This window comes from Triturus cristatus, chromosome 2_1 (assembly GCF_964204655.1).
Source record: "Triturus cristatus chromosome 2_1, aTriCri1.1, whole genome shotgun sequence".
NCBI lineage: Eukaryota > Metazoa > Chordata > Amphibia > Caudata > Salamandridae > Triturus > Triturus cristatus.
The window spans coordinates 191,135,416-191,160,293 of record NC_140581.1 but is presented as its reverse complement, the minus strand read 5'-3'; the positions used below and the strand labels follow the sequence as shown (position 1 = coordinate 191,160,293).

The 24,878-nt window shown below is 43.5% G+C and overlaps 1 protein-coding gene across 2 annotated transcripts in view; it reads left to right on the top strand.

Moving 5' to 3' along the window:
* Positions 1-24,878, top strand: part of MYO5B (myosin VB) — a 1,021,014-nt gene that overhangs the window by 445,690 nt on the left and 550,446 nt on the right. For both annotated transcript variants that reach the window (XM_085629682.1, XM_085629691.1), the window contains exon 5: positions 13,119-13,275. In XM_085629682.1, coding sequence (XP_085485808.1) covers positions 13,119-13,275 — 157 coding nt within the window. The remainder of the gene's footprint in view (positions 1-13,118; positions 13,276-24,878) is intronic.

Genomic DNA, 24,878 nt, shown 5'->3' with positions numbered 1-24,878 from the left:
TTGGCAGTTCGGGCTGGACTGTTCCCATGAGGCACAGGGTCAGACTGATTTGCATATGGCCATGTCTGAACTGGAGTGGAGGAGTGAGCTAAAGAATGATGATGGATTAAACCCAGATCAGTTGACTGGGGGTGAGTGCTTGCAATGTTCAACACTCCGTCCATCATCCCCTTTGGTTGTGCGAAGCTCCAGTAATGCAACACCAAGGGTCTGTGACCTGTAGGCACCTCTTAGGGATCAAGACCTCACTCCAGCAGAGGCCAGCAGGGCCCAGCCAGGGCCAGTTGCAGGCCAGCTAGGCAGTTGCAGAGAGAGCTGTGGAGCCTGTTGTGTCCCTGTAGCTCAGTACAGGAGGCCAGCTGACTAGCCCTTGGAGTCACTCAGATAGCCTGGGATGAAAGGTGCAGGTACAGTCTTCCTTCTCAGACAGCAGGGCAGCCCTCTGGCAAAAGGGCTGTCCTTCTGTAGTATCCACAGGTCCAGGAATGTTCTGCAGAGTGGGTGTGAGGGTCCTCTTTTACACATGGTGCCCAATTTGGAGTGTAAGAAACTTCTGGAGTCTTCACCCTGCAGAAATGTCTTGCATTTCCCGCCTCCCTGTCCTGGTTCCAGTCTGTCTGCAGGCACAATAGAATAGTGCAAAGTCCTTCGTATGTGAACGGAGGAAGTGTCTTTGAAATGCAAGTGTGGCAGGTGACAGCTCCAACCCCCTCATCAAAATAGGCCATCCTGCTAGCAAATTGTGTGGGTTGGGGACCACCCTAAGGCTGTCAGGTCTAACAGCAAGAAAATGCCAACTTTCTAAAAGTGTAAAAACCTATAGGGGTTAAGCCCAACGGACCGGGGCCAGGTAGGACTATTCAAAATTCAGAACACAAAACAATGAACCCGGCTCCGTACTACCGTACACTCCTACTACTCATGGAGTAACGAACAGTCAACTCTTTTATCTGTCCGAATGGAATTTTTATTAGACCATTCCTGTTTCTTATTAATTTAAAAATTGATCAAAAAATTTTTGGGACTGAAAAAGAAACACAGACTTATCAAATTCACACATGAACTTACACATATATACAATTCACATTAACATACACTTAAAGACAAAAATGGACTTAGACACTGTGAAAAAACAAAAGCATACTATGTATGAATTCATTTGCTGCTTTTGTCATGTTGCTAGCTGTTGCCAATAATTTTTTCACTGTGTCCAAGTCCATTTTTGGCTTTAAATGTATGTTAATGTGAATTGTATATACGTGTAAGTTCATGTGTGAATTTGAAAAGTCTGTGTTTCTTTTTCAGTCCCAAAAATTGTTTTGATCAATTTTTAAATTAATAAGAAACCGGAATGGTTTAATAAAAATTCCATTCGGACATCTAAAAGAGTTGACTGTTCGTTACTCCATGAGTAGTAGGAGTGTACGGTAGTACGGAGCCGGGTTCATTGTTTTGTGTTCTGAACTTTCTAAAAGTGGCGTTTTCAGAATTGTGATTTAAAATCTGACTATACCATTAAAGAGGGTTTTAAATTACAATTCCTCAGACATCAAACATAATAGCAAGGGAAAAACAGAACACAGTATTTCATGGCGTCAGTAAGGGGAAATGTAATTGATTTATATTGGAGAAGAGGGCTAGACTAGGGAAGGCAATAAGGGAAAGGCAATAGCTTACAGCTTGCATTAGATCATCAATAGGAAGATTACAGAGAACACACTCAGGCAACATCAAAGGAGCAGGTGGGTGCGAGAATGGGCGTGTGGTCCTATTAAAGCACACTTTTGATGAAACCTGACTGGAAAAAATTGTTTTTTTCCATTTTTTTAAACATGCTAAGTATGAAAGTGAAGGCAGTTAGGGATCCAGGATGTCTCAGGTGAGGTGCCTTCATACTAAAGGTTATTCCAATATGTCTTTCTTTGTCCTGTATTCCAGATCAATCTAAGGGGGGGATCAGTTTCTAGTGTTAGGTGAGACCTTCCCCTCGCAATATCTTATAGATCGATGGAAGTCAGTCAAGTTCTTTTAGGGCTGCAGAAATATCGTCATGATTTCTCAGATATATGCAGAGTCTTGCCGCTTGGTTTTATACTTTTTAGAGTTTTAGGCTGTCTGTTGGATCACAGACGTAGATAACGTTGCATTGATCTGGGTGTGACAATACCAGAGCTCTTATGAGTTTGCTTTGTACATCAGTTACAGTTAAGACTGGGCCTTTCTCAGCTTCATCAGCTAAAAGTTGGTGTTTTCTGCCACTGAACCAGTCTCTCAGGTCTCTCCTGGTAGAGGGGAACACTCTCAGCTCAGCTGGTCAATTAAATGGCCTCAAAAGTATACCGTCATCAAGTCCTTGGAGCTAATTTGGCATTGAACATCTTCCCTCATCCGTAGCCGCAGCAGGACAATGTTGGGTTCAAGGACCAAGAGCCCTCGCTGCTCTCTCAACACATTTACATCACAGATTCTGAAAAGGAATATCACTAGGTCACAGAGTCAGCACAGAACAGGAGCGGCATTGACCAGATTTGAGAAAACACCTGCACACTGCTCAGCTGACATCTTACTAGAATGAATAAACTGGGGTCTTTTCTGGACATGGGCCTCCATGGAGAAGGGCTAGATCATTTACCCCTCAGAAGGTTTCTGTGGTTAAAGGAGAGGCAGGACAAACATTCGTCCAGCCAACGCAGTGGCATGGATGACGTGGGAATATTCAGCAAGGGTGAGTGGGAAATATCACCAGTTCCATTTGGTTCATGCCACTGTTCGGAAATCCAAACTGTTCCTGGAGTAGAGGTGTGATGTAGTGCGGGTGAAGAGGGTCTTGGTTCTACAAGGCAGCATCTTGCAAGAAACTAACATCGGTTTTAGACAGGGCAGTTTGAACGTTCCCAGCAGAAGTACTTGCCATATTGGCAAGGGATAAGATGAATGAATGGGTTACTGATTATCAGCTTTTATAGCGCTATATTAGGATATCTGGTCTGAGCTCTTGGATATAGAAACCCTAAGGTGTCAAAGTGGAAGCTATAAACACTTACATGCCTAGGGAGAAGTAGGCTCTGTGAAGCAACAGAACAGCAATACATCACACTTTACAAAACCTCTAGATAAATATTATCTACTGGCGGTCGCCAGTAGATAGTTATAGTTAGGACCTATTTTCCATAGGAAATCCGCAACATTCTATTCCCAATAAGTCTGGCGCCGATTGACGAATCTTCGCGAAATTTTCCAAACTTTTGGCCAGCTCCGCTCCGCTCCTACCCTGAAAGTTTCGCGGTGATTCGTCAAGCGGGGGCAGCGAAAAAAGGGGGTCCCAAAACGCATTTTCCCCATGCAATTTCCCATAGGACCTGTTGTCGCAGCTACAACCCGAACTGCTGAACGGAATTACACCAAATTTGGCCAAGAGGTAGTCCTCAGTTCAGACTCGTGCCTTTTGCATAAATGGTGTAAATCCGTTCAGTAGTTCCTGAGAAAATTAGAGTTAAAAGTTAGTGATATCTATGGCTGGGGAGGATATGCGCACCCTCCCCGAACCCTCCCGAGCACGAGCTGAATGCTAATTGGCTGCCAACACTCTAAATCAGGAAGTCTTGACAGCCATCTTGTGCCTCGGTAGAACCGAGGCACAAGAAAACCAAAAAAAGGCGCAAAACGCGACAAGGGGGTAGGGTAGAAACACCCTGACCCCCTAGGCCTGCTCAGGGGGTCCCACAAGGACCCCCAAGGCCCCAAAAAATATATATTTTTTTTTTAAATCGCGGGATGCATCCCGCTAACAAAAAAAAAAAAAAGTGCGGGCTCCCGCGCTTTGTTTTGATTTAGCCCCCGGGGGGGGCCAAGTCCCGGGGGCAATATGGTGTTATAATGGGAGGGCCCAGAGGGGCCCCCCAGCCCCGGGGACCGCCACATCCCCGGGGCTTTTTTAAAATACGTGGGGGGGCTCTCAGCCCCCCCCAGCCCCGGGGACCGTCACCCCCGGGGCTTAATAAATGAATGGGGGGGCACACGGCCCCCCCGCGGCCCTGGGGACCGCCACCCCCGGGGCTTTTTAAGAAAAAAAAAAATACCCTGTGTGGGGGGCTCAAGCCCCCCCACACGCCCCGGGGACCGCCACCTCCCCGGGGCTCTAAATATGTAAAATGGGGGGGGTCCGTGAGGGACCTCCCATCCCCGGGGACCACCACCCCCGGGGCTTTGAAAGAGGTGGGAGGGGGCCGCACGGCCCCCCTCCTGGAGCCCTCGATGGCCCTGGGGACAGCCACTCCCCAGGGCCGGCTCCTGCAGTGTCCCGGGGTGCCCACCCCCGGGACACTGCCGTTTGCAATGACAGGGCGGGAGCCTCGCGGCTCCCACCCTGTCATTGCAAACTGCTTTGCTATTTGGAAGAGAGAGCAGGAAACCTGCTCTCTCTTCCAAATAGCAAAGCTGATTGCTTTTCCACATGGGGAGCATCATGTTAGCTGCTCCCCATGTGGAAAAGCAATGCCGGCTCCCGCAGGAAGCGAGGAGCCGGCTGGGACCGTGGGGGGATTGAGACCCCCCCACGGTCCCCAACGAGATGGCCAGGCCCCGGGGGATGGGGTCCCCGGGGCCATAAATGGCCCGAGAGGGGGGCCTCGCGGCCCCCCTCCTAAAAATTTTACATATAAATAAACTGCCCCGGGGGAAGGGGGTCCCCGGGGCCTTAAGGGGACACAGGAGGGGGGCTACGCAGCCCCCCTCCCTAAAAATATATATATATTTTTTTAAAAGGCCCATGCCCCGGGGGATGGGGTCCCTGGGGCAGATTAAGGCCTCGGGAGGGGGGCCACGCGGCCCCCCTCCACAGTATAAGATTTAAAAAAAAAAAATTAGGGGGCAGGCCCTGGGGGATGGGGTCCCCAGGGCCAAAAAATAAGAAAAAGAAGGGGGGCTTCTTAAAAAGAATTTTATTTTTAAAAAATGGGATGGGGAGGAGGCCTCGCCCCCTCCTTTCATCACTCAGCAAATGCGCCCCCTGGTGCATTTGGAGAGGGGGAACAAATTCCCCTTCAATACTGGGGGTCCCTGGGGTACAACAAGCCCACCAGGAACCTCCAGTATGCACCAGGGGGCTGCGTTGCATAGAGGTGTTCTGAGGCCACGCCCCTTTTTACACCTCTCTGCAACGCAGCTCTGTGGCGCTTAATGGAGGTACCTGGTGGGCTAATTGAACCCCAGGGGACCTCAAGATTCAAGGGGAGTTAATCTCCCAACTTAAACACGCCACAGGGCGCGTTTGCACAGTGGTGAAGGTAGGGGGCGGGACCTGAGGTGATGTGTGTGCAAACACGCCCTGTGGCACGTTTTAAGTTGGGGAATTAATTCCTCTTCAATCCTGAGGGTCCCTGGGGACCAACTAGCCCACCAGGTACCTCCAGTAAGCGCCACGGAGCTGCGTTGCAGAGTGTTGTAAAAAGGGGCGTGGCCTCTGAACACCTCTCTGCAATGCAGCTCCCTGGCGCATACTGGAGGTACCTGGTGGGCTAGTTGGCCCCCAGGGGACCTCAGGATTGAAGAGGAATTAATTCCCCAACTTAAAACGCGTCACAGGGCATGTTTGCACACGTCACCTCAGGCCCCGCCCCCTTCCTTCACCATTGTACAAATATTCCTGTAAAATCAGCCGAACTACGAATTCCAATTTACTCACCTGTAATCCGGAGAGAACCCAGTGCTGCATCTTTTAGCCCAGCATTGACCCTGAAAAGTAATTCTAAGCGTACTTACCAGTAACTTGTATTTCCTTCCATAGGAATCCAATGTGTGGTTTTTAGCAGAAAAGTTTCTAAGTGTCTATTTTCACAAACTAAAAATATTCCTCTAAAATCAGCCGAAGTACGAATTCCGATTTACTCACCTGTTATTAGGAGAGAACCCAGGGCTGCATCTTTTAGCCCAGCACTGACCCTGAAAAGTAATTCTAAGTGTACTTACTAGTAACTTGTATTTCCTTCCATAGGAATTCATTGTGTGGTTTTCAGCAGAAAATGTTCTAAGTGTCCAATTTTGAAACGTACAAATATTCCTCTAAAATCAGCCGAACTACGAATTCCGATTTACTCACCTGTTATCAGGAGAGAACCCAGGGCTGCATCTTTTAGTCCAGCACTGACCCAGAAAAGTAATTCTAAGCATACTTACCAGTAACTTGTATTTCCTTCCATAGGAATCCATTGTGTGGTTTTCACCAGAAAAGTTTCTAAGTGTCTATTTTCACAAACTAAAAATATTCCTAAAAAATCGTCTGTATGACTTAAACACATTCTTTCAACTGTTTACAGGAGGTTGGCCAGTGCTGGATCCAGGATCCACCACTGAGTAAGAAAAAGTAACGATAACACTACTTACCTGCTAAGTGAATGTACTGCCGTAGGATAACATTGGTGATTCTATGGGAAAAAGTTTCTAAGTGTCAACTTTTAAAATACAATAATATTCCTTAAAAATTACTACTGTAACCAAAGCGCTTTTACTCATCTGTTTACAGGAGATGTCCAAGGACTGAATCTAGGATCCAGTCCTGTGGTTAGAAAAGTAATCCATAAAGTAACTAATTGCATTTAATTAGAAACTCACATTGAGCTCAATGTTGCTTTGTGTTTGAAATTGTGTTGTCCATTGCAACAACTGTAACTACTGTACTTGAAAGTCTGTTGCCTATTTGCCAAGTATTTAAACTAAAGTAATTCATTCTGAGAAAGTATATTTTGTATTGTAATGTATAATGTAAATATAATGTAATTAAAAAAATATATCTAAAATTAAATAGTTTTAAAAATGTAGTAAATTAGTATCAGAAAAATCAGTATAACAATTAATACATTAAAAATTGTCATTTACAAAACCATTGAAATTCACTGAAAAAACCATAGGTTTCAGGCCTGATATAGTTAGGAATTAGCATTTAAAAAACCTTTGAAATTCACTGAAAAAAACATAGGTTTCAGGGGCCTTATAGTTAGGAATTGGCATTTAAAAAACCTTAGAAAGTCACTGAAAAAAACATAGGTTTCAGGGGCGTTATAGTTAGCTGGACATTTCCCTCGTACAAAACCCTAGAAATTCCCCCGTTATAGTTAGTTCAGCTAACTATAACTCGCGCCCCCGCAATGCACTGCTGATGACGTCACATATTACATCACCCATGACATGGTCAGTGACATCACTGATGACATCACTGATGACATCTCAAATGACATCACTGATGACATCACTGATGACGTCATCCAGTGAGTCTGTGTTTCTGTAAAGTTTTAATATGTTTAATATATATAGGGAAAGGCCTGTTGAAGAATGAGTGGGTATACAAGTGTGTGAATGGATGATTTTCTAGGTGCGTAACTGACTCTATAAGTGAGTCATTAAATGTATCTTACTGCAGACTAGTGACTAAACTGTGTGAATATCTGTATGTGTCTGTGTGTTGGTGTATAAGTGGCTGCATGGTTTTGTGAATAGCTATATGAGTGTCTATATGGGTTATTGATTGGTTGTCTGAGTATCTGTATGGGTGCCTGAGTGTTTGTGTGGGTAGGGTGTGTGTGACTCTGTGCATAGATGTGCGAGTGGGTGTTCCAATGGGTGCATGGTTTTAAGAGTGCAACTGTGATGGACTGTATGGTTGGGTGAGTGTATGTATGGGTGTGTTAGTGATTGAATGTATATCTCAGTTGTACATGTGTCAGTAACTACATATGTGAAACGCAGTGTATATGTGTGTAAGAGTATATAACTATCTATATGTGAGAGTGTGTGATTGCGGGAGTGGGTGTGCTTGTATCAGTAATTGTATAAGAGCGTCAGAATTTGTTAGTTTTTTTATGAGTAAGTGAACCTGAGTGTGTTTAACTGTATAGGTGAGTAAATTGGACTGTGTTTAATTATTTGCATGACTGATTAGGTGTGTCAGTACCTCAATGGATGATTGGTGGTGTGTGAGTGTCTATATAGGTGTATAAATGCATATGATAGTCTTGTACGGAGTGACTGTAAGTATGACTGACTGTACAGGTGAGTGAGTGGAGGTGTATGTAGACCTAAGAGTCTATGAGTGGGTATTTAGTTATTGGTATTGGAGTATCTATGGTTTTCAAAATGGCCGTCTGAAATTTTGAGTCGGTGTATCAAAGGTTATATTAGGGTGTGAGAAGATGCACTAATTTATCACATGGATGACATCATCGGTGATGTCATCAGTGATGTCATTTGAGATGTCATCAGTGATGTCACTGACCATGTCATGAGTGATGTAATATGTGACATCATCAGCAGTGCATTGCGGGGGCGCGAGTTATAGTTAGCTGAACTAACTATAATAGGGGAATTTCTAGGGTTTTGTACAAGGGAAATGTCCAGCTAACTATAACGCCCCTCAGTGAATTTCTAAGGTTTTTTAAATGCCAATTCCTAACTATAACGCCCCTGAAACCTATGGTTTTTTCAGTGAATATATATATACAACTATCTATCTATCTATCTATCTATCTATCTATCTATCTATCTATCTATCTATCTATCTATCTATCTATCCATAGATAGATAGATAGATGATGTATATATATATATATATATATATATAGAGAGAGAGAGAGAGAGAGAGAGAGAGAAAGAAAGAGAAAGAGAGAAAACCTGGTCCAATGGTGCAAATGGGCACCTGTTGATTTTACCTTAAACACAGAGTATGGTTCCAAAGTCTCTCTAGAGATCCTCCTTCCCCCTGCCTGACATGTCCTCTGAGGAGGCATAATGACCATCATGTGCGAGGCATCTTTTTTAACCTGATGTCACGGGGTACATTCTTGTTATACTTCGTAACCCATGTAACTGCTCTTTTGTTGGCTTCTTGTTTGCAACAGTACCTGTTCCTGTTTAAAGCGCTCAGATACCCTCTTGGGGCTTGCTTGCACCATATAAAATTGCACATGAATAAATGACTTGCGATTTCCATAAAGTGAAGAACTATGTTTTCCATTATTAAAGGCGCGAGACACTGTCCGCTCTCGTGGTAATGCTTCTGGCTGCTGCCGGTGGAATGAGAAAGGGAGTGTGAGGAGTAGATTTGTTTCCAGCTGGGTGCAGGGAGAGAGAGAGAGGCTCACCGGCTGTTCTACTTACAAGACTCCCAGCAAGTCATTTGAATAATACGCTCAAACATTCTAACTATTGACTTTATGCTGAACATCAAACAGATATAAAAGTAGGGGTGGGCGGAATTTGCGGAATTAACCTTCGCAAATTATCGCGAGAATGTTTAAAATTATCGCAAACAAGCAGAAATATCGCGAAGATGCGGAAGTTTTTTTCCGGCATGTTCGCGCGATTTTCTGCATGGTTGCGGGTCGCCAACTTACCCATGTGGCTGCTTGCGGGCGCGGCCATCTTGTTTTGAGTTGTTCTCGCGGTGCATGATCGCGAGAAGAAAGACGTGATCGCGCGACGCATGACGTCACTGCGGGCGCGAACTGTCGCGAGACAGCGCAAATGGCTAAAAACAATACAACATCTCATGGAGAACGCGACCGGATCAAGAAAACTTGTCGGCGAACGCAGGGATTCAGGTAAGGCGATCGCGCGCGCGCGAGAATGTATCATTTTACAGCGCGAGCAAGAAACAAATTATCGCCAAGCTGCGGAAACCGGAATTTTTGACATTTTCGCGCTCTCCGCGGAACGCAAAAATGTCAAAATATCGCAATTTCCGCGAACGGAACGAAATTTTTGCCCAGGCCTATATAAAAGCCACAGAAGCGAAATCAGGACATTGGAATGTTGAGAGAGTGATTGAAGCCAATACAGTGTCTCCGGGCCAATAATGGCTGATACAGACCTTCTGCCCCAACATCCCCATGTTTGTCTTTCTGTTTCTCCCTTTTTAATTTATTTAGAACATTCTGATCTCAGTGGGTGGAATGTTCTAATAGCCTTATAGCCCTTCGGCCACAGGCTATACTGGTTGTTTAAGGTCCTCTCCCTCTCTGTAGCAAGGGTTCAGGGCCTTTAACAATCAGTGTAGCCCTCAATAGCGGGCTTTAATTCCGTAATAGACATCACGTTAGTAACCTCTAAATTTGACTGATGCCAATATAATAAGCATCATAAAAATGATTGTATCAGCTTAGAATTCTTTGCAGACTCCTTCATGGCTGGACTGGGAGCCAAAATGACCCCTCATAAATGTATTCAAACTAACCTCGCCCTGAGGAGACTGGGATTAGAATGGTGCCATCGGGCCTGGTTGAGTCATGGCAGACATGGCTGTTCTGATAGTAGCTCCCTACCCGGCGCCCTACTGAAGGAATGTCAGCGTGATCGAATGCCAGTCTGGCCCTGGACTACTTCCCCAAATATATTCTGGCATGCCTTAGCTACAGAGAAGATAGAAATTTTTCTCATCAACACCTACATGAAATACACTGATGCCAGGGTACCACTGACTGACAATGTGATATGTAAAGAAATGACAACATATGTTGCACATTGGCCCCTTGCTACAAGAACATGATTACAAATGAAACATAGCATTGAAAACGTCAGCAATAAAGTGATTTCTCTTATGTGAACTATAGGAAATAATTACCTCTCTGTTGTTGTCATTGAATTATTGACCTCTGCATATTCTTCTACGTGACCTTTATTCTGTTTGCACTCATGGGAATCATGAACTAACATATGCTTTTGTCAGTTTTTCTTGTTAGTTTTGTGTGTTGGGTCTCAGTTTATTGCCTTACTGTTCACCTCTTGTGCTTCAACCACAGTATTCCTGCTAGTCATGGTCAAGGTCTCGCTCCAAGGCATTCATTTTCTTAACATATGATCTCTAGACTGCTTCGACCATGATGTCCCTATGAGCCATTATCAATATATTGATCATTGCCCTTGAGTTGCATACATTATGATGAAGCAGATGTCCTACATATTACAGTGCCTGGATTCTGTATGAGGCAGACCACCAATGCTTATGGCCATGTTTCCTGCCGTTCTCTGCATTCTGCGGATCCAAAGAGTAGGACGGCTTCTGCTCGTCAATGGCAAACTGCAGTCATCGTCTTGTGTTGCCAGAGTATCACTAGCTAGTTATCATATACATATTGGGAATTTCAGTAATAGAAATAGCAATATGCTGCTTGCTTCTGCATGATAGTGATGAGGGCGACTGGCTCGGATACCCTCGACTGAGGACTTCCGCCAGTGTGAACCCTAGACTGGAGGACTGGAGACTGTCTCGCTCCACATGGTCTGATTTGGGCCACATTCCAAAGACGATGGGGGGAAGAGCAGCTCCCCTTGCTTCACTTACACATTGTGTGTCTATCTTCATACATTGTAGTTTGAGCACGGATGCCAGGAAGACAGCAGTGTTGTGTATTCTAGACTCAGGTCTTCTGAATGCCCAGGAAGTAATATTTATGAAGTTATGTAGTCTCCAGAGCCCTCCTCTGCTGGTTACAGATGCACTGGGTAGCTTTTACATGAGTACTTCTGAAGGTAAAGATAATGTATGTGTGCATCAGTGTATTCATATTCCTTAAATCTCTGTTTGCACTTTCATCCTTCTAAGCAAATACTTTGCTAAATGTACTTGACTTTCATTAGTGGTTGAGGGTAGGACCCACAAGGCTAATTATGTGTCTAAATTCACTTTAGGTGTGGAAATATTTGACTTTGCGTGGGAAAAATCCCTTTCCCGATTCACAGAAAGAGGGAAATTGTAGTTCTACCAAGGGAAATTGAACTTGCTAACATGGAAAATAATTGTGAGAAAATCCAGCGGCGGGGGAATGGGAGGCAGTGGAGGAGGTTTTGTGGGTACTCCAAGGTATGGTCCACCACCTAAAGTTGGTGTGGGCATTTACCAGGTATTTGCAAGTAGTTTCTCATCCTAAAAACTCCTGCAGATTTACTCCTGTCGCTGACATGTTTACAGTGGGGATGGGAAGGGAACATCATTATAATTAATGGGGCTGTAGAAAAGGGGGGGTTCCATGGCAGAAATATGTTCCCCATGAAGATAAAAGTGTAAATGCACTACTGTAGTACATTTCCACAAGCAGAATGCACACCTGAGACATTTCTTCTTGTGGAATGAGTTACACATTTGAGTATTCCTGCATACATAATACTCGGGAAGATTTCCAGGCCCCCCTGGATTGTTTTAGAATTTTGAAAAATGTATTGAAAACCTGGAGTAACCATGGCAGAGTAAAGTTTTGACTTTGTGTGGTTGTTTTGTGAAGCAGTTCCCAGGTGCACAGTGGACCCGCTCTGCAGGGACGCGTGAGGCCGTATCTTGATGGGCTTCACCGCCTCAGCGAAGAGCTGGGCTCCTGTTTTTATGCGCCTGCAGTTCATTTAACCTGATATTTCTCCAAATTAGAGATTCGTTTTCAGACAGTAAAGCCCGGAAATCGTGAGCGAGGTTTGCCTCTTTCTGTTTTTGAGCTGTGGTGTCTACAATAATGCAGCAGTATCAGGTTACATTTATTGACTTTATGCCCTGCAGGCCCATAAAAACAGGCGCTATGGTCTTCACTGAGCCAGCAGAGCCCACCAGCTGTCCTACCCCTAGGTGGCCAGGCACCATCGGTGCCCTGCACGCTGGATGCCCGCGGACAGCCTCAGAGGGCACATCACTCCTATAAACGCCAGCACTTGTAATCTGCAGGCACATCAGATGTTTTATTGTGTTCCAGATCAGCAGCACCGCAGATGTAGGAGGAGTAGGCCGTGAAAAGAGCGAGCGTGGCAGCCATTTATAAAAACCTCTCTATATTTCTGAGTTACCACAGAGGCAGCCTTTTCAATATATCACAAAGTTTGAATACAGCAGTATAACGTGTAAATTGCAGCAATATTTTACAATGACAGGATAGATGAAACTGCCCCTCACTTCTTCTCAAAGCCAGGAGCCAGACACACACTATCTTCATAGCTATGGTTGTGACAACTGTGAGCTGTAATCCTTTTTTGGGGGTTTGGGGAAATTCAGGACAGGGTCAGAGGATTGAAGAGTGAAGTGAATGGATGTAAGCTCGAGAACTGGGGGTTGGGAGCAGCAGACTGACCGCCTCTCTTTCTACTTCCTGCAGGGATGAGAAGAACCAGTCCATCATAGTGAGCGGCGAATCTGGTGCCGGCAAAACCGTGTCTGCCAAATATGCCATGCGGTATTTTGCCACCGTTGGGGGCTCTGCCAATGAGACAAATGTTGAAGAAAAAGTCCTGGCATCCAGCCCCATCATGGAGGTAAGGGCGATGGATGCTCAGCAAGTGAATGCAGCACTGCGTCCCTGGTCAGGTGGTGTTGCTTAGCATCCCAAGGGCAGACATTAAATGCCACATTTCTTAATTTGTTTGCATTTTAGGACCCTAATTTAGAGCACTTTGCAGAATAAGGTGCAACGAATCTGGGGCCATTTTAAAAGTCCCCCGGGTGCAACTGTGTGTGCACCTATCTTTCGCATCACTGGCACACTTTCGTATTACGGAAGTGGCCACAGATGCTTGCGCAATCTCTTCTGAATTACAGATCACGCCGCCATACATGTCCTGCAGGCGTGGCTGTGTCAGACATGGGCGCATAGGCAAAGAAGCCATTGCGGGGCATACTGACTGTGTGCCACATCAAGGTGGCCAGTGGGTGCATGCAGGGAGGCACATGTTGTGCTCCCCTCTACATTGCCACCCCCAGTTCCTGCACACTATGGAATGCACAACATTGTATAAGACTGCCAAACTCGTAATCAGGCCTCGAGTCTGCAACCTTCTACTTTTCACATTAGAGTACAACAGGCTGCCGGCCAGCATGGTGAGGGCCAAGTGGGGAGATGGAAGGGGAAGGAGAGGAGAGCAGACTGCAGATGGTCCTCGGAAAGCTTTCTGAGCTTTCTATACGTCTCCTTTGCCGATGCTTGGACTGAAGCATGTGCGATAGAGGGCCGGCAACAGAAAGACTCAGGGAAAAGGGAATTAACACACAGGCCAGACACACACCTCCTACTCCTCCCCAGTGCCTAGCAGAAACAGGGAGCTGTGAAAATGTGGACTAACCCCACAGGCCAGTCACACAGCTCCAAGTTTTCCTCAGGGTCCAGGAGGAATTGGTAGCAGTGGACATGAGAATAATTGAACCTTCCTGACACACAGCTCCTTTCTCCTCTCTTAGGCCATGGTTGGACTGGGTGCAGCAAAGTTAGGGATAGACCCAAAGGCTAGTGACAACACTTCTTCTCTTACTGGTCTGATGCGAACAGAATATGAGAAATAGCCTCTCATTTATCATCAGGAGCTATTTATTACAGAGAAATGATGCATATAACAAAGAATAATTTATTCTAGACTAGAACTGTTTAATAGTCGGCTGTCCATGATGAACTGTGAAAGGTGGTAATCCTAATTTACAGGGCATGCATGAAGCAAAGAGTCTTCACCTTTGGTACCCGGGACCTCACAGCCAATGATCAAGTGGCAAAAGCATTCACATCCAATCCATGAAAAGAGTTTCCCTGACCAATCCGAAGTCACTGCATACTCTTGAAAACAGATACAATATGTTTCTATTGCTCAGATTAGTTGAAATCGCCTGGGCTCCACCAGCTCTTCCCCGCTTGCTTCAATCGTGGAACTAAAGAAGTACACTGAAGGAATCATTTTCATCCCACCGAGCGGCTCAACATCTTATATCACTTTTCCAGTTTATTAATATTAGTATGTTACAACATATTAAATAAATGCACTTTTACTGCAAACAGTGATACACGCCTTCTAATGATTATTGCTATGGCGATAAAGTGTGAAAACCTAGTTAGACTATCTTACAATTCGCTTTCAAACATTTATGTGAATGTTGTTTATTCAGTTTTTAAGGAAAAGCACAATTTCAGGATGGATCTTCCATTGCGAGACATATATTCCACAAGGCCAAGAAGGCAGCTGTACGCTTCTTACAGAATTCTAGTGTTCCCTGTTCCCACCCACAGACAAAGCTGCCCAATGCGTTCTCTGAATATAAGCTCAAGTGGATGAATCCTTTATTCTATAGCATCGTATTGTAATATCGACGCCTCGTCAGGGGTAGAAAGCACCATATAAATAGAATTACAATTTATATAGCTCTTGCTGCCCCTATGTGGGGCGCTGAAGGGCTTGCCGACATGGATAGCATGCCACACCGTGTTGGGTGTGTGGTTGTAAGTTGTTTTGATCCTTTGTGGGAAGTTTTTCTGTGTCGTGCGTGAGGACCACAAAGTTATTGTTTAATGGAATGCAGCGCTTTAGCAGTGTAGATGGATGAAAAAGTGTATGGGACAGTTGTGCAGGTATGGTTTTCATAAGCCGGCAGCTTAAGCAGCTCTTCATGGTATGGCTTATGTATATAGTCCTCTTAGCCGGTTACTGCACAGAGTTGACCATACTGAGAAATTTAGTTTGAAATTAATCGTCCTGAGCAAGCATAGGTTAAAGGTAGAGATGGTGGAGAGATCTTCTGGGACGGACTTTGTTACTATCACCCATATCTGCTTGTCATTGACCCATGTTGAGAAGTGGTTCTAGTATATTTCTAGTCTGGGCCTGGAGTGGTGAAATAAATTAAGGTCCTTCGCTGGCCAGCGGCATGGGCAGGTCTCTTCAGTTATTCAACGCCTCTTCAGTTGGTGATGGCTGGTTTATTTGCTGTGGGCTGTTACAGTACCTGGTGATGGACATAACCCTAGCCGTTTTGTCTGAAGTGAATATAAGAGGGTCAAGAAGTATAGGTGAGGTGATTTTTGTGCCGCTTGTATGAACTACAAACGACTGCCCAACCGCTGAGTGTTATGACATTACAATTAGTGTGGGTTACATGTTGTATTTGTATTGTAATTACTAGAATTCCCAGAGTATTCCTTCATGCCACTTATAACACCTGTCATCCTAGAGGTACAAAGGCGGCAGTGCACCGAAATGCAAAAAAATATTATTTGATTTTTAGAATTTCCCCTTAAAAATGGACATAGCATGTGGAAAGGAGAGCACAACTCTAGTTTCTGGTACCTGGTGATGTCTAAGAGAAGCTTGTAACATGCGGTGAACAGATAAAAAATAAGACGAATCTAAGAAAACCAGCATGCATGGTGCCAGCGGGCCATGCTATGGTAAACACTGCTTTTTATGGAACTGATACATAGCATAACATAGCGACGAATGGTTGTGGAGGAGCCAGTCGCAACGGCATCGTTTTTTGATGAAACGCTACGGAGTAAGTGAGCGATACTCTTTCTGGTGGGGCTCTGACTCAGAAGTCCCAAACCTGGCCTTTAAGTGCCAAACCCGCGAAGCATGGAGACTACCCACACATCCCCTACTGGTGCAGGTTTGGATATAAGACGGCATTGTTTTTTTTTAAAATGCGAGCTGCATTGAACCAGCCACAGCCTTTGACTTACAACATGGCCGTAAAAGCGGAAAGGACCTAACACTGTGCAACCAACCTTGAGTGGGCCATGTAAATGTGCATTTTGTTCCTCTCGTACCACAAGGGGTTCACCTAAGGTTGTCATCAGTGTGGGGGCTGACTGCCTTTGTGTTCTTGTGTAGATTGAAGAAATCTTGTTCGCTTAGGCGGAGTGCCACACTCCTACGTGACAATCGTCACTCCCCAGTGCGTGGGAGAAATGCCTTTTCCCACAGGCATCTTTTCAAGACGTTGACTGACTAGAACATTGCTCATTACTGTGTACCATTTCAACTTAATGCAGCATATTATGATGTTTTATTAAGGTTTGACAGGCGCTAAAAGCATGCTTGATATATCTGATCCTGTTCACTAGTACCGTATATCAGTCTTTATCAGACAAACAGGGCTGACTTCACTCTCTTCTGTTTTGATTTTAAAATAAGGTTATAGGGAGGCTGGAAACCCAGTTGTAATCCTATGTGAAAATCTGATGGTTTGGTGGCCGTGGATCAAATCTACATTTCTAAAGCACAGCCCTCCATCATATCCATCAAACTGTAAATGTTACTGAGATTATGCATCTGAAAGCAAATGTATTTTATATATTATATGCTTGTCATGTTTTCATAAAGTCCACCAGATGCTGAATAATGTGCAGATTTCACCAAAAATAGGTGGCTAGCTCAGAAAGATCAAAAGCTAAGAAGTACATCGGTTCCAGAATTGATTGCAGCAACTGGGACTTTGCAAACAGTCCCTTTCACTTGCTAATTGCAGCATTTAGGTTCAACAGGGGAGAAAATCTCGCCTCGAATAAGTTAATAGTTCGAATTGATACATTGGGAGAGTGTTTAGTTTTTGTCAATATCAGAAAACTATAATTCTACCTATTTAAATATATTTTCCTACAGTAGTTACTTCAAGGGTGGACCCAGAATGTCCAAAGCTGTGTGAATCTGTGTGTTTAAGGTTCTGGTGCATTGAATCCTAAAGTGAGTCATGAGTGAGTCACTTACACACTGTAGGGTAAAGTACTGTACTGGGAAGCTGTTTCATGCTCCAGGAACCCTCCAATGTGCACTCATGTTAAAAGTGACAGTGAGATGCATGACTCAGCTTTTCAAATATTGATGCAAGAGTGACCCTTGTATTGAGACCATTTTGTGTTCTGCTGAGGCCAAAATGGTACCCTTTTCACCCAATCTCTTTTATTCTGAGATTACAGAGGATTATATTAATTAAGCAGTGTTCCCGTGTTTTCATTCAGCACAAAAACTTTAATTGCTGGTGAATAACAACGAGTATACTAGAACAGATTTTAAATTGTTTACGATATATGCGCTGGATATCTTTCAGAATTAACCACTGTGTTGTCAAGAATACTGGAAAACATGTTACTGCAATATTAAAGTATTTTAATATTTAATGCAATCTATTTAAAAATAGAATGTGGCCTCCGACTGTTAGAAGGTGGCGTGCAGGGGTGGACTGGTGTGCTCATCAGGAGAAGCCGATCTTTAAGGCTTGTTGCTGCCCGCTGAGAAGCATGAATGTATATGGGAGAAATGGTTAGTTACAATGGTTTATGGATAGGACTATACAATGTTATATACTATTGACAATTGGGCTTGCTGTAATGCAATGCATGTGCATCGACCAAGTCTTGCACTGTATAATGCTGTGTCTTGCCGCAAAATTCTAAATAAAGTTGGTTATAAAAAACTGTTTTAAAAATTTAATGTGGCACATGATATGATTCTGATCTCATACAATATTGCATAATTTAACTTTTAATACTGCATAGTTCAGTCAACCCTTCTGCATAATTTGGTCCCACATTGTTACATTATTCCAGTTAACATCCCTGCATGAGGCTCTTGTGCTCCACAATTTGTTAGTTATTCCTGTTCCAGAGCCCAAGCGTATGAACTGTCTGGTTGGAAAAAGTAGTCATAATTTGCAACCCAAATTTTTGCGACCAGGAACTTATTTTGCGAACCATCCTATGTAGTAATAGGTTGGATAAAGAAATAAGGAATTGGAGCGGGTGACAGTCCAACCTACCTAATTAATATTCATTAGGTACTTAACAAATTCTTTCTCAGTCTGATTGGTTGCAATCAACAGAGAAGCTTCTTTTTTGAAGCAGCCTCCTAAAAACGTTTTCTGTTCCTGAAAAGTTTCATTGAGTTGACAGTGGTCGCCCGGACCCCTGCCTACTCCCCCTGAAACCTTTACCCAGATTTACAAAGGGGAAGGTGCCCAAAGGTGGATCCCACCTTTTGCGAAGCAGTTACCATCCTTACTTGATTTGGGATGGGGACTAATATTACTGTTGAAAAACGTTCACACACATGGATAGGAAATTGTAATTTGGAAGAGACACATCCGGCCCTCTGTTCTTATAAGAAATTGCAGGGCTTCAAGCAGCTTCCGCTACAGGGGGTACGGTCATGCTTTTTGTTATTAATCTTGCGCATGAGCAGCTGCAGCAGGCAGTTCACTATGCTCAGCATAGCGACTAACCATGTACTGTTCCTGCTAGGTGGTCGCACAAGGACATTTGGAATCACATTGGGAATCTCACATATTTTGACGTGTTCTACAAGTAACAGCTGATTTTCAGCAATTCTCCGTCTATTTAAACTCCTTGTCCATCTGAATTTAAGGCAGACGCCAGATTATGAACGTGGCAACAACCCATATATTACTTTTACGCAGTAGGAATATACTCTTTGCTCTGCATCCTCCTGCTTAGTCATCCTATTTTAGGTCAACTCTGAACATTCCATTCCAGGGCCAGTTCTGGGTGCTGTCCTTCTGCACTGGCCGTTGTAGAGAAACATTCGCTGAGACTCTGAACCTCCTCTGTTGAAATGGTCAGGAGGAGGCACATGACAAGCTACGCATCTTAAACCGGAAGGATCCACAGTCCTGGATCTCAAGGATCTGATGAAGAAACTCCTCAAAATGCTTCTCTCAACTTTCTTGAAAAAGAAGAAAGCTAATATGTGTTATGTACGCTTGTCTTCATTGCCATTATTATCATTCGGACGACTCGGGAGAAGACAAATGGTGAGCACTTTCCTAAAGAAGACTTGGGTCAGACCATCAGATACCTGAGACGTGAGTCAAATCTTCAGATACCAGAGCAAGAATTCTGGATTTTCAGGGACAAACAACACAACCCTGAGCACTGGTGAGGGTTGTTTCTTGAGCACCGCCATTCTCAGAGTACCCGCAGACATGGAAAAATGTCGATTCTTTTTGTTCCTTTCTTCTGTCTGCAATTTGGAAGGTGACATTGACATGCTGTAGCCAGTAAAGATGATTTAATGGTAATTCATCTCTCTGGCAAGGTGGGACTGTGGGCCAAAGTGCTGCTCTTTCTGAAGCAGCGGACTGCCAAATAGACCTCAAAATGGGGACAAATGGTCCCATGAAGGGACTGTAAGGAGAATTTCTTTTTTTCAAAGTAGAAATTCCTATGTTCCCATATAAAGGTCGCATGGCTGAAGATTTGCTCAGACATATCTAACAGCTATTGATTTTCTTGCAGAGCTGTGACCTTTAATCTAGGCTTTGAATTATGGCACACAAAGTTACCAACCGGATCTAATGGCGGATCATAGAGGAGCGAAATTAGCAAAATGCAAACTCTGGATGCATGACTGTGAATCTTATTAAAAACTTCAAGCAAATAATTTAATGTGATTTAAAATACGATCTTCCAATTTAACGCATAATCATATGTAAAGCACGTAAATCAATTCTAGCTTGTGACCGTGAATCTTGAGGTCCCACGAACGCTTACTGAAGGGTAAATTGAATGAATTGCAAAATGTCTCTTGATGTCTATTATTCTAGGCTCTCTCTCCCTGTTTTCCTCGGGTGTCCACCTTGTTCCTTCGGTTTTGGCTTTGGCTGTAGTGGGTTCTGCATGAACAGTATGTTTTACACTTTGTGGACACATTAAAATGTACATTTCTTGCCACAGACTGTATCAGTGAGTGCATTTATTTATTCATTTATTTGCAATATTATCTAGTGCAAACTGAGTAGAAAAATATAACACTTGGTGTTAGAGTCGTGCGTAGATGAGCACAACAGGGCTTGGATAAACATTTCAACCCGACTAGAGAATATCAACATAACTGAAAGTTCAGAAAGTTTCCTGTGACTTTGAGGAAGTAGGCATTTCAGATCTATTTGAAAGAATCACAGGAGCCATTTGTCCCTATGCGAGTAGCAATGCGATGCCATATTTTGGCCGCTCTCCCAGGAAAGGCTGTTGGTTCGTTCTTGATTTGATCAAGATTGGTTTCAAGTTGAGGAGTATTGACACTCCTAAGGTACTGAGAGCCTCCTGAGTCAGCCAGTTTTAAGCCCAGTAGCGTGAAGTATTTTACGCTCCATACAGGCACGCCTGTCTATCCCTCTACCATGCACCCTGGTGAATGGTGTGAAAAGCGGTCTATTTACTCACAGGATTTATGGTGTTTGCTTGAAGTTTAAGCACAGCAGTACTGCTTCTCCCCATATGTTGCACATTCTCGGCACTCGTCAGAAGGTAGCGGTCTCTGTGGGGGAACAGTGCATTGCCTCTAGGTAGAGGATGTGGCGCAGCAGTCAGAGCTGCCGACTCGAGAGCTGGAGATCCGGGTTCGAGTCTCGGCGTCGGCTCAACATCCTATGATTCTGGGCAAATCACTTCATCTCTCTGTGCCCATGGACAGCGCCTAGATACCCTCACGGGTGATAAACTGCGCTATAAATCTACAAATTTAAATTTTAGGCTATTTCCTGTTCAGCGGCGCTCTGTTGCAGACATCTGGCTCCAACAACCATCACCAGCTTCCTTAATGTGAAGGAAACTGTGTCAAATTTCAGTGGGATTGAGTAACACTCTGTTTTTCCCAGTTATCCCCAGCACGCCATCATTAAACTAAATAAACTATTTGCTTTGATAGGAAGCTGTCTGAGAGTGAGATACTGAAACTAGGTGAAGAGCAGGATGAAGATCTGCCTGGAGCGGGGCAAGGTGGATTCTTCGAAAGCCAGTAAAAAGGAGTGGTCATAATCTAACCTCCATCAGACTAGTGATTGGACCACATATTTGGAGTCCTCTACTTTCATAAGTTATTTTATTCCACATAAGATTATTTTATGCTCTCAGTGCTACGGTGTTAATGGGGGCATGTAGATTAAAATTGTTGACTAGGGTGACACCCAAGGATTTGGAACATTCAATATCAAGTTTGGGCCCCATAAATATTGATATGTCTTCCTTGCCTCAAGATGAAGTGAGAGTAAGGCCTATGGTGGAAGGGCTGTGGTTGTCACCGACACGTGTCAACATTTGACTGGGCTGAAGAAGGGTGAAGGGCTTTGAGTAAAGCCTTATGCTCAGGGTATTGGGTGTGTGCTCGCCAGACTGTTGTGAGTCTGGATCTCAAGCAGAGAGGATGCAAGGGTAAGTGGTCAGGAGACCGGCGATAGGCATTTCTGAATGTCTAAGTTCTCCTGGGTAAATGTCATGAGGTCTAATGATGCACTTTACGTTAGCGAACCTCTATTGGTTTCACAAGCAACTGTGAAGTGACATTCATAAAATATTCCAAAACCTCCTGTCTGCAGGATGAGCCCAGACTCTCTGTGCAGTTTGGGAGTTTTGCTCTCAAGAATATACTGAGAAAGTGTGGGTAGATGTTACACTTTACATCACCCTTTCCCAGAGAAAATCCTTGAATTATATAGAGAGTTTACAATTTAACATAGCATTCAATTATGTTTTGATTGTATAAGGCACCTATGTTCACATCTGTCTTTCAATAACTTTATTTTTCCCATACAATCACACTAAGTTGATAAGGTGGATATAATACGACTCAGAACCTGATAGAAAGCTGAAATACTGGAAAACAGAAAATACCTAGATTTTATAATCTTAAACCTTAGAAGGTAGGACTATGCCTCAGGTTATAAAGATTTAGACAACAGGGAATTTCTCTGGTTCGAAAGATTTTGCCAACCGAGATAGTAAAAACTCGAACTCAGGTTTCTTACTTAACTCTAAAAGTCAATTTTCATAGTATCTGGAAAAACCCTTCCTCTATAGTTAACTTAGGTTAGTTTACACAGTAGGACTCTGCGATCATTCGCGAGAGAAGATTTCTTGAAGGTACTGCTAAGGCTTATATGATATTAACCCAAGCATAGGTGGTAACTTCTGAAGGGCTGTTTAGAAATAACCATGACAGTTATTAATTTAGAAATTCAGAAAGAAGACTAATGAGAAATACAAATTGTTTGGCATTCACACGACCATATTTAATTACATACACTCTAGCAAAAAATGTTATCTTTTCACCTAGTCATGACGCATGACCAACCATCAAATTCAACAGAAGCCCATGCTTGACTATCTTTATCATGGACCACTCCAACTGGAATAATGGTGCGATGGAGCGATGCTGCATCTTGGCATACTGCTTGCATCTGTGGCATGATGGTGCCCTCCCCTGTTACAATGCTGGCCCTAGTTTAATGATAGGAATTCTTGTTCAGTTGTGGGCATCTATGGCAAGTTGAAGCCCACCTCCTGCTCTTGGTAAAATGGAGGCGATTCTTGCCAAAAGGCAGAATGATGCCCACCCCTGAGATAATACTGGCTTTGGCATAATGTTGTCAATTCATGGCACATAATGGACATCCCAGGTATGAGATGGTGATTGACGTGCATGCAAGGCAGAAATCATGCAAAAGTAGCACGTGACATCTCTGTGTCAAGGACAAATTGTTTTTGCAAAAAATTAACAATTGACATATCAGAGCAATTCTTTTCTTGAAAATAGTAATATTTGCTTATGTAAAATTTAATTTTATTTATTACCAACATGTGTGTATTGTAGTAAACTGGAGAGATTATGTGTGGGAACAAATTATTGCATTTTCAAATATAGATTTATTTATTTTTTTTATTTTTCTCGATTCAGCAGCACAATTCATTATTTACAGACCATTGTTTTTAGCAGAAAGACAAAAAAAAGATAAACATAAGCATACATAAAAATGAAATACAACAGTACAATAAAACCAAAAAAAGAGCATTATTAGATACATCGTATCATATCATTGCTGTATCCAGGTTCTAATCGGTTCCCAAATGGCAGCCCCCAACTTTTTCTTTGTAATCCCTTTCAATTTGTATAGTGCCCATTCCATATTATATATAGCGATAAGTTTTGCTCTCCAGCTTGTGAAGACAGGTGGCTCTGAATCCAACCACTGAGATGTTATACAAGACCGCAAAACTGACATACAGATAAATTTAAATCCTCTATCCGATATCGACTGCCTACCCATATCAGTACTGAATTCTATTCCAAACAGAACCAGAGAGGGTGTAATAGATATTGGTATTTCCAGAGATTGCAACAGGAACCGTTCAATATCCAACAGTAGTGGCTGTAAGGCAGGACAGGAGTAAAACATATGTAATGAGTCTGCTGCGTAGAGTCCACACCTTGAGCAATTAGCTCCCTTACCAGCCTTCCATTTTGCTATCCTTCCTGGCGTATAATATAAATTAAACGTGGCCATATACGATTGACTTCTAAGACTACCAGAGAGCAAGATAGAGCTAGCCGTTCGCATTACTAGTTGTAAGTCCAAATTGACTATCGACGCTTTCTCCTCCCATATTGCCTCCTGTCTTCCTAAGTCGTCAGTTTGCATTAACATAAACTCTGCATATAATTGCCCTATTTTGCATTTTCCTTTTATTAAATCCAAGACATGGATTTGTAATGGGTAGCATTTTCCCCCCGCAATTGCAGCCTGTAGAGCACTTCTTAATTGCAGATACTTGAAGAAATCCGCTTTTCCAACCCCACATCTACTTTGTAGAGTTGAAAAAGATACGATCTTGCCCTGCTCCAGCAAATCACCAACTAGCCTAATACCCAGGTGTAGCCACCTGCGCATAACTGAGTCCTGAAACACCCCATAGGATAAGACTGAAGAGTCTAATGGTGTATACCATGTCATACAAGGAATAGAGAACAATTTTCGAAATCTCTTCCAAACTACATAGGCCGCCTGAATAATTTTGAACCTAGTCTTTTATAGTAGCTTGGCTCTAATACTTTTAAAAGTAACCCTTGTGCTGAATTACCCAAACACCACTCATAGATAGATGGAGAGAAGGCAGAGTCCAACACCATCATCCTACCCCAAATCAAAACACCCATTAATTGAAACAGCGAGGCTGAATAATACAAATAAAAATGTGGGATAGCCAGACCTCCTCGTTCCAATGGCAAATATAACCATTTCATTGCCCTTCTAGAGCGGTGGTATCCCCAGAGAAATCGTGAACACATCCGTTCTATTCTGTCAAATAATTCTTTTG